Source organism: Gobius niger, assembly GCF_951799975.1.
Source record: "Gobius niger genome assembly, chromosome: 10".
In the NCBI taxonomy this organism is placed as follows: Eukaryota; Metazoa; Chordata; class Actinopteri; order Gobiiformes; family Gobiidae; genus Gobius; species Gobius niger.
Window position 1 is genome coordinate 3,494,428 of NC_136861.1, and position 10,535 is coordinate 3,504,962.

The following is a 10,535-nucleotide window of genomic DNA, read 5'->3' on the forward strand; positions in this document are numbered from 1 at the left end:
GGGATATTTGTGCCCGTTTCTTTGCTTCCAGGCTTGTTTCTGTGACATTTGTGCCCGTTTCTTTACTTCCAGGCTTGTTTCTGTGATTTTTGTGCCCGTTTCTTTGCCTCCAGGCTTGTTTCTGGGATATTTGTGCCCGTTTCTTTGCCTCCAGGCTTGTTTCTGTGACATTTGTGCCCATTTCTTTACTTCCAGGCTTGTTTCTGTGATTTTTGTGCCCGTTTCTTTGCCTCCAGGCTTGTTTCTGGGATTTTTGTGCCCGTTTCTTTGCCTCCAGGCTTGTTTCTGGGATTTTTGTGCCCGTTTCTTTGCCTCCAGGCTTGTTTCTGGGATATTTGTGCCCGTTTCTTGGCTTCCAGGCTTGTTTCTGGGATATTTGTGCCCGTTTCTTGGCTTCCAGGCTTGTTTCTGGGATATTTGTGCCCGTTTCTTGGCTTCCAGGCTTGTTTCTGTGATATTTGTGCCCGTTTCTTGACTTCCAGGCTTGTTTCTGTGATATTTGTGCCCGTTTCTTTGCTTCCAGGCTTGTTTCTGTGATATTTGTGCCCGTTTCTTTACTTCCAGGCTTGTTTCTGGGATATTTGTGCCCGTTTCTTGGCTTCCAGGCTTGTTTCTGTGATATTTGTGCCCGTTTCTTGGCTTCCAGGCTTGTTTCTGGGATATTTGTGCCCGTTTCTTGGCTTCCAGGCTTGTTTCTGGGATATTTGTGCCCGTTTCTTGGCTTCCAGGCTTGTTTCTGAGATTTTTGTGCCCGTTTTCTTGCCTGCAGGCCTGGTTTTGGTCTCAGGGCTGTGGTCCGTCCCGGTCTTCAGGCGTGCTTCTCGGCGTGGCTGGTCTGCACGTGGCTCTGCAGGCGCGTGTTGGAGGAGAAGCGCTTGCCACACTCGTCACAGCGCAGCGAGGCGGCTGGGCTCTCGCCGGGCGGGGGCGGGGACTCGGAGAGGTGCGTCTGGCGGTGGGCCTTCAGCAGGGACACGCGGCTGAAGCGGCGGCCGCAGTCCTCGCACTCCGACCACACGCGGCGCCGCTTCCTCTGCAAAAGCAAAAAACAAGAGAGGTTTTTAATAATACGTTGCTCAGGTTCTGTTTTAAAGGTCCTATATCCTACAAAATCGACTTTTTGGAGCTTTTAACCATGTTGTTTTGTTATTTTCTTCTCAAAACACCCAGAGTGGTTTTTGGCTTGGTTCACACAGTTCTAACAATCCTCCTGAATCCTGCTCTGAGCAGCTGCTCCGCCCCCTGCTGGTGAACCACTGACCTGTGACTAGTGTCAAACAGGAAGAGCCCGACGTCTGTGAGCCTGATTTTAATTCATAAAACAGCTTGTGCATTATTTCTGTCATAAGAAAGAAAGAAAAAAAACAAAGGAAGTGCCTGAAGCGCTTCCAGGTCAGCGCTGCCCCCGTGGCCATGTTTGAAGAAGGAGCTCTTTCTAACCTACTCTGGACACGTTAATGTCACGGAGAAAAGCACGTTTGGCCACGAGGACTTTATTGAACCTTCCTAAAGAAGAGGCCACTCAACAGAAGTTGTTTTTTCTCTCCGGGATTCGGCGACTTTCACCAAAACAGTGTTTTTCTGTGACCGTCACTGATGTTTGTGAAGCTTCACCAGAATCAAAGTGGATTCACTTTTAGAAACAACGCGAGTCCCATAATGTGAACACCTGATGGAGCTACCAGGACAGAGCGGTGTGTGTGTTAGCGTGTGTGTTAGCTTGTGTGTTAGCTTGTGTGTTAGCTTGTGTATTTAGCTTGTGTGTTAGCGTGTGTGTTAGCGTGTGTGTTAGCGCGTGTGTTAGCGCGTGTGTTAGCGCGTGTGTTAGCGCGTGTGCAAGCTTGTGCGTTAGCGTGTGTATTAGCTTGTGTGCTAGCTTGTGTGTGTTAGCGTGTGTGTGTTAGCGTGTGTGTGTTAGCGTGTGTGTGTTAGCGTGTGTGTGTTAGCGTGTGTGTGTTAGCGTGTGTGTGTTAGCGTGTGTGTGTTAGCGTGTGTGTGTTAGCGTGTGTGTGTTAGCGTGTGTGTGTTAGCGTGTGTGTTAGCTTGTGTGTTAGCGTGTGTGTGTTAGCGCGTGTGTTAGCGCGTGTGTTAGCGCGTGTGCTAGCTTGTGTGTGTTAGCGCGTGTGTGTTAGCGCGTGTGTGTTAGCGTGTGTGTTAGCGTGTGTGTTAGCGTGTGTGCTAGCGTGTGTGTTAGCGTGTGTGTTAGCGTGTGTGTTAGCGTGTGTGCTAGCGTGTGTGCTAGCTTGTGTGTGTTAGCGCGTGTGTGTTAGCGCGTGTGTGTTAGCGTGTGTGCTGGCGTGTGTGCTGGCGTGTGTGCTAGCGTGTGTGTTAGCGTGTGTGTTAGCGTGTGTGTTAGCGTGTGTGTTAGCGTGTGTGTTAGCGTGTGTGCTAGCGTGTGTGCTAGCGTGTGTGCTGGCGTGTGTGCTAGCGTGTGTGTTAGCGTGTGTGTTAGCGTGTGTGTTAGCGTGTGTGCTAGCGTGTGTGCTAGCGTGTGTGCTAGCGTGTGTGCTAGCGTGTGTGTTAGCGTGTGTGTGTTAGCGCGTGTGTTAGCGCGTGTGTTAGCGCGTGTGCTAGCTTGTGCCTTAGCGTGTGTATTAGCTTGTGTGCTAGCTTTTGTGTGATAGCGTGTGTGATAGCTTGTGTGATAGCGTGTGTGATAGCTTGTGTGTTAGCGTGTGTGTTAGCGTGTGTGTTAGCGTGTGTGTTAGCGTGTGTGTTAGCGTGTGTGTTAGCGTGTGTGTTAGCGCGCGGGTTAGCTTGTGTGTTAGCGTGTGTGTTAGCGTGTGTGTTAGCGTGTGTGTTAGCGTGTGTGTTAGCGCGTGTGTTAGCGCGCGTGTTAGCGCGCGTGTTAGCGCGCGTGTTAGCGCGCGTGTTAGCGCGCGTGTTAGCGCGCGTGTTAGCGCGTGTGTTAGCGCGTGTGTTGGCGCGTGTGTTGGCGCGTGTGTTGGCTTGTGTGTTAGCGTGTGTATTAGCTTGTGTGTTAGCATATTAGCGTGTGTGTTAGCCATTTATGAAGCAGTGTTACAGATGTCAAACTTCACTTTTTGCTGTGTATTCATTTATATTTGTACTATGCAAAAGGTGTAGGAGCGGAGAAAATACTTGTGCTCCATAGTGGTAGAGGTACAATATATCATACATATCATATAAATGCCTATACTTTACTTTGGAATGGCTAAAGTATCAGATACAGATCCTTTTAAGTCATGAGAAGGTCATTGATGACATCATTGACCTTTATCTGCTGTATTATTATATTTCTTCTGTGTGTGTGGTTCATTACTTTGCGTCTGTCGTCCTCCTCCTCTCCCTCCTCCTCCTCGTCCTCCTCGTCTCTGGTTGCCGCGGGCGACGTCAGGCTGCGGCGCGTCTCCGTGGGGCCCGCCGCCATCGCCGCCGCCTCCGTTGCCATGGAGATGGCGATGGCCTCCATCTCGCCGTCGTCGACGTCCTCCTCCTCCAGCAGCTGCGACGGCAGCGTGAGCAGGCGGTGCAGCATCGAGGCGGAGGAGCGGCGAGCTGAGGAGCGCAGCGTTAGTACAGGTGCCCTTCCAGACATGCCCTTCCAGACATGCCCTTCCAGACTACAGGTGCCCTTCCAGACTACAGGTGCCCTTCCAGACTACAGCTGCCCTTCCAGACTACAGGTGCCCTTCCAGACATGCCCTTCCAGACTACAGGTGCCCTTCCAGACATGCCCTTCCAGACTACAGCTGCCCTTCCAGACTACAGCTGCCCTTCCAGACTACAGGTGCCCTTCCAGACTACAGGTGCCCTTCCAGACTACAGGTGCCCTTCCAGACTACAGCTGCCCTTCCAGACTACAGCTGCCCTTCCAGACTACAGGTGCCCTTCCAGACTACAGCTGCCCTTCCAGACTACAGCTGCCCTTCCAGACTACACGTGCCCTTCCAGACTACAGCTGCCCTTCCAGACTACAGCTGCCCTTCCAGACTACAGCTGCCCTTCCAGACTACAGCTGGCCTTCCAGACTACACGTGCCCTTCCAGACTACAGGTGCCCTTCCAGACATGCCCTTCCAGACTACAGGTGCCCTTCCAGACATGCCCTTCCAGACTACAGGTGCCCTTCCAGACTACAGCTGGCCTTCCAGACTACACGTGCCCTTCCAGACTACACGTGCCCTTCCAGACATGCCCTTCCAGACTACACGTGCCCTTCCAGACTACAGATGCCCTTCCAGACTACAGCTGCCCTTCCAGACTACAGCTGAGGAGCGTTAGCACACATGCCCTTCCAGACTCACCCAACATGTGTATGATTCTGCACACATGGGGTTGCCATGGTAACACACTGGCTCATTCATTCTTTATTCTTTTAACATGTATTTTTAATTTATTTTTATTATTATTATTTATACATTTATTTGATGAGTCATTTAATATTTATAATTTTATGTATTCTTATGTGTGTCTGATTTAATTGCTATATTATTATTGCTTTGCTTCCTCTGATTTGGATGATTCTTATGGCGTGTTTATGATGAAGAGCCGAGCGCCAGCAGAGGGCGCCACTCACCAGCGAGTTAACATGTGTCAGAACATCTATTGTGCAATGAAAAATAAAACCTTTTTACACATCGACGAGTTTAGGAAACAGATTTAACTCACTCGCCTCCGACCCGTGTGATTACGTTTGAGCAGCAGGTCTAATGTAATAATTATTATATTATTGAATCATTTGAATGTATTATAAATTCAGATTATTATAAATGAGTAAAAATACTGTTTCCTCTAACTATTTAGAGACTGTTCTTTTGTGGCTTTGTATTTCACTGGCTGTATCTGAATGTCCACACTCGTCCCTAACCCCTCATTCACTCACACATGCCCCACATTCATGTAATGTAAGTGAAGTGTCTTGCCCAAGAAGAAGAAGAAGAAGATCTTTATTTATATAGCGCCTTTCACAGACATATAGTCACAAAGCGCTTTACATGAGACAGTTGTACATTCACTCCATACTCGGTGGTGGAAAGCTACGTTTGTAGCTTCAGTTTCCCCTGGGGGAGACTGTCAGAGGCGCTTTCGCGACTACACACGTCTGCGCCAACAGACCCTCTGACCACCACCATTCACTCACACACATCATTCATCCTGGCCTATTGTGCATGTTTTTAGTGGTAGGGGAAACCGGAGTGCCCGGAGGAAACCTACGCAGACACGGGGAGAACATGCAAACTCCACACAGAAAGGCCCCGTCCCTGGTGGGAATCGAACCCGGACCTTCTAGCTGTGAAGCGAGAGCACTAACCGCTGCGCTACCGTGCCGCCCAAGACACGAGCATCATCAGACACCCCGCTTCACTCTGGGGCCCCGTACGAGACATACGACAAGTTAAAGTGACAAAATAAAGCAGTGGCTGTATCCGAATGTCCACCCTCGTCCCTAACTCCTCATTCACTACACAGGCCGCACTATATAGTCACTATATAGTCGACTATATAGTCACTGATTCTGTCGGCGATTCGGACACAAGACACGACTTTCTCCGAGCTGCGTGATGTCACGCGCGCTGCGGCTGCAGATATATATTTTTTTCTTAATCTGAATTTATTTATTGTTACAAACGTTTGTTTTATGAAACAGAACTGTTTTGGCACTTTTACAGGCGTTACTATCATCACAAAAAATGAAAAAAATAAAGTCACCCCAGCGTGAGCTCAGAGACGCCGAGAGTCGGTCAGAGCCCAGTGTCCGAACACCAGCAGATTGAGCGACGACATCTGATAAAAGTTCAATAAACTCCAGGAATAAAGTATTTCTGTGATAAAGACAGGACTCCCCTGAAAAAGAGATTCTTAATCTCAGTGGGACGATCCTGGTTAAATAAAGGTCAATAAACAAAAAAGACCAAACTCTGAGACAGTAGAATATTTATGGATTAATACGAGTCAGATACGCTTTTACTTCACATGGATTTTACATGAATGTCGTGTTGTTTAGTTCACAGACCTGTCTCTGTCAGGCTCTTCTCCCACTCTCCCAGTGCATTGTGGTCTATATTAACCCGTTTACTGACCATCGATGCTCACTACTTTTCCAGATGCATTGTGGGAAATTTCGAGTGCACTACTTTTTTCTCTCTGGACATTTGGTCACCCCTACCACATGTGACCACTATATAGTGACTATATAGGGACGAGGGTGGACATTCGGATTCAGCCACTGTTTTATTTTGTCACTTTAACTTGTCGTCTGTCTCTCGGGGGGCCCAGAGTAAAGCGGGGGGCCCAGAGTAAAGCGGGGTGTCTGATGATGCTCTAACAGGTGCATGTCGTCACTGTGTCCTTGGGCAAGACACTTCACTCACATTACATGAATGTGGGGCATGTGTGAGTGAGAGGCCAATGGCACAGTTTGGCAGCTGTGGCTACAATTAGGGAGGCACCGATTCCACTTTTTCTAAAACCGATACGAGTACTTTGATTTAAGTACTCGCCGATACCGAATACCGATACGAGTACAAGGCATTTTCTTCAACATTCTTACTTTTTTCACAGCAGATTGGTTTGTAATTAGTAATTTCACATTTAAGAGCAGTTATATTAGAATTGTGCTGATGCCATTTATTTATTTAGTTTATTTTCATTCAATATAATTTTTATTTTTATGTCTCTGTCCATCATAGACAGAAAAGCCCATGTTCTAAAGCTCCCAATGCCTGAGCTTTATTCATTCATGTGTTTTTATTTAACAATAGTATTGAGATGTTACTTAAATGGTCTCTTTTCGTCTTTACTTCAGCTCCTGTAGATTTTCTCGTGTGTTTGTAGTAACTTAGCGAGTAGCTACAGCGTTTTCATTGTTCTGCTGCAGCTCATTTTCCCTCAATATAAACATGCTGTATGTCTTTAATTTGGATTTTCTGAGGACTTTTTAGTCGCTGGTTAGTTTTTCAGATGAATAAACCCCTGGGCTTAAAACGGCGTCAGAATGGCCAAGACTGCGCTAGCCGCGAGTTAGCATCGTTAGCCTGTATGTTGTAAACACTGCAGACACTGCAGCGAGTTAGCAACGTTAGCCTGTGTGTTGTAAACACTGCAGACACGGCAGCGAGTTAGCATCGTTAGCCTGTATGTTGTAAACACTGCAGACACTGCAGCGAGTTAGCATCGTTAGCCTGTATGTTGTAAACACTGCAGACACTGCAGCGAGTTAGCATCGTTAGCCTGTATGTTGTAAACACTGCAGACACTGCAGCGAGTTAGCATCGTTAGCCTGTATGTTGTAAACACTGCAGCTTTCACCTTTGTTGGCGGGGGCGGAGCCTGAGGCGGCGGCGATGGCGGTGGTTGCTGTGGTGACGGGCGTGGAGGCGGTCGCCGCGGTGACGTGGGCCTCGTCCTCGTCGGGAGAGAAAACTTCCATGTCCTCGAGCGGCGTCCAGCGAGGATCCTGCTGAGGAGACGACGGGCGCGGCTCCAGGCTGAGGACAGAAGTACTATTACTGCAAATACTACTACTGCAAATACTACTACTGCAAATACTACTACAGAGACGACGGGCGCGGCTCCAGACTGAGGACAGAAGTACTATTACTGCAAATACTACTACTGCAAATACTACTACTGCAAATACTACTACTGCAAATACTACTACTGCAAATACTACTACTGCAAATACTACTACTGCAAATACTACTACTGCAAATACTATTACTGTAAATACTACTACTGTAAATACTACTACTGTAAATACTACTACTGCAAATACTATTACTGCAAATACTACTACTGCAAATACCACTACTGCAAATACCACTACTGCAAATACTACTACTGCAAATACTACTACTGCAAATACTACTACAGAGACGACAGGTGCGGCTCCAGACTGAGGACACAAGTACTATTACCTGAAGGTCAGCTCACACTACACGACTTTTCTAGTCATAAATGATTTTATATAGAATGGGGGGTCCACACTACATGACTGGATTCAGTGCGATTATAGAACGTCTGGGGGTTCACACTTAACGACTGAGAATCGTAAGAGCGAAAACACTACACGATTCTGATTTTATAACACAGCGCGTCTGTCGTCTCTACGGCTTCAAAACTGAGCCCAAATCCACAAAGACAGGCCTGTGTTTGTGAGCGCGGGATAACGTGTGTGTCCCGATCGGTCAACGGTGTCAACAATGTCACAACACCGCAGCGCTAGCTTACTGCTACTACGAAGCTTCAACTGGGCTATAGTTCTGTCACATGGAGATTAAAGTCAGCGACGTGTTTCAGTGGATTTAATAAGAAAAGAAGACGGGCGTCGACCTCAGGATGGAGGAGACAGCGGAGAAAGCGGGGAGGCTAGCCGCCGTTAGCCACCGTTAGCCGCGAGGTGAAGCTAAACAGTTCGTCTCCAAACTCAGTAAGAGCCGCTAAACACGTGGTTGAAATGTAGCTGGAAAAGGTGTTTGTGGTGAACCTTTGGTGATATAAAGTTGTGCTGTTTCGTGTGTGGGGCTGTGGCCATGAAATGAGTTGTTTGTGCCGCTGGTTTAACAGAAGTGAAAAAAGGAGGCGCGGCGGTGTTTTTCTGTCTTTATATCTCTCTGTCATTCACATTTGTGTCGGTAAAATCAGCCACGTTTCTCCCGTGTGTCAAAAATCGGGCTTAAAAATCAAACATGTTTGATTTCCTACGACTGGAGTCTAGTCGCGTCTTTCTACCGCCCACACGACACGACCCCCCCACGCTACGCGACACCCCCCCCACTCTACGCGACCCCCCCGCACTACGCGACCCCCCGCACTACACGAACCCCCCGCACTACACGACCCCCCCGCACTACACGAACCCCCCGCACTACACGAACCCCCCCCCAACTACACGACCCCCCCGCACTACACGACCCCCCCGCACTACACGACCCGACTCTGTGTGACCGCCTGCAACTCGATTAGACTCAGCACGACTGAGAATTAGAGCAAAATCGGGCATAAAAGTCGTGTAGTGTGAGCTGACCTTGAGGGGCGGGGCCGCAGGTGTGACGTACCCGAGGGGCGGGACCGCAGGTGTGACGTACCCGAGGGGCGGGGCCGCGGGTGTGACGTACCCGAGGGGCGGGACCGCGGGTGTGACGTACCCGAGGGGCGGGACCGCAGGTGTGACGTACCCGAGGGGCGGGGCCGCGGGTGTGACGTACCCGAGGGGCGGGACCGCAGGTGTGACGTACCCGAGGGGCGGGGCCGCAGGTGTGACGTACCCGAGGGGCGGGGCCGCAGGTGTGACGTACCCGAGGGGCGGGACCGCGGGTGTGACGTACCCGAGGGGCGGGACCGCAGGTGTGACGTACCCGAGGGGCGGGACCGCAGGTGTGACGTACCCGAGGGGCGGGACCGCAGGTGTGACGTACCCGAGGGGCGGGACCGCAGGTGTGACGTACCTGAGGGGCGGGGCCGCGGAGGAGCCACGCCCGCTGCCTCCCGTCTCAGTGGAAACGCCTCCGTCCTGCCGCTCCGCGCTCCACACGTCGCCGCACCATTTCTGCCCGAACACTTTGTCCAGGATCGGAACCCAGTCCTGAGGCGAGGCCAGGTCCGAGGCCACAGCGCCCCCTGCAGGCGAGGAGGAGGAACACGCTCAGAACTACAGCTAACCATCGAGGTGAAGGAAAGAGGGAGCGAGGGAGGGTGTGAGCGAGTACGAGTGTGTGTCTCACGCTGCAGGTTGTGGTTCTCTTTGTCTCCGTTCTCCTCGGAGCCGCTCGGGGACATCGAGTCGTTCTCCGAGTTCCTCCGTCCTCGGTTTGAGCTGGAGCGGTCCCTCGCCACCGCCGCGCGGTCCGTCGACCTGCAACGAAACCAGAGACCACGAGACCAGTGAGACCCAGTGAGACCCAGTGAGACCATGGCATCCCCCATATTTTGGCATATTTTTTTGTCATTTTTTTTGTCATTTTTTTTGTCATTTTTGTCAAATTTTTGTCAAATTTTTGACTTATTTTTTGTCAATTTCTTATCAAATTTTTGCCACATTTTCATACATTTTTTGTCACATTTTTTGTCACATTTTTGTCGTTTTTTGTCATTTTTTGTCACATTTTTGTCGTTTTTTTTGTCTTTTTTTGTCACATTTTTCTCATTTTTTCGTAATTTTTTCTCATTTTTTGTCACCTTTTTGTATCTTTTTTGAAATTTTTTCGGAATTTTTTTTCAATTTCTCGTGACATTTTTGCCACTTTTTCATGGATTTTTTGTAACTTTTTTGCCAATGTTTTCGTTTCAGTTTTGTTGCTATTTGGGAGTTGGGAGTTAAGGGTGTCGTTCTCGTGGGATTTGTATCTCCGCCCGCCTCTAATAATGAAGGAAAGATCAGAGGAAGACGTTACCGAGGCCCAGGGTCGGACCGGCCGAGGCCCAGACGCTCCTCCAGGCTCTGCTGCTCCTTGTCCATCTTGGTGATCTCCAGCAGCAGGTCGTCGAACGAAGCCTCCACGATCTTCGTCAGCTCCGACACGGCGAACTCCAGGACGCGCTGCATCACCGACTTCAGCTGCTCTGTGAGGAGAA

The 10,535-nt window shown here is 49.5% G+C and overlaps 2 protein-coding genes across 2 annotated transcripts in view; both read right to left on the reverse strand.

The window, feature by feature from the left end:
- Window positions 1-720: 720 nt before the first annotated feature.
- On the reverse strand, window positions 721-9,880 carry LOC306969097 (uncharacterized protein; the record flags this gene model as incomplete). Its single annotated transcript, XM_079564699.1, has 6 exons — window positions 721-1,033; window positions 3,284-3,519; window positions 7,272-7,450; window positions 9,410-9,581; window positions 9,686-9,816; window positions 9,873-9,880. The coding sequence occupies 6 exons, from the start codon at window positions 9,878-9,880 to the stop codon at window positions 809-811; spliced, it is 951 nt and encodes a 316-aa protein (XP_079420825.1). The 3' UTR covers window positions 721-808.
- Window positions 9,881-10,348: 468 nt separating this feature from the next.
- The window catches only part of LOC306968647 (uncharacterized protein), a 12,149-nt gene continuing 11,962 nt past the window's right edge, over window positions 10,349-10,535 (reverse strand). Inside the window, exon 2 of the mRNA XM_079564088.1 lies at window positions 10,349-10,523. Coding sequence (XP_079420214.1) covers window positions 10,351-10,523 — 173 coding nt within the window. The 3' untranslated portion in view covers window positions 10,349-10,350. The remainder of the gene's footprint in view (window positions 10,524-10,535) is intronic.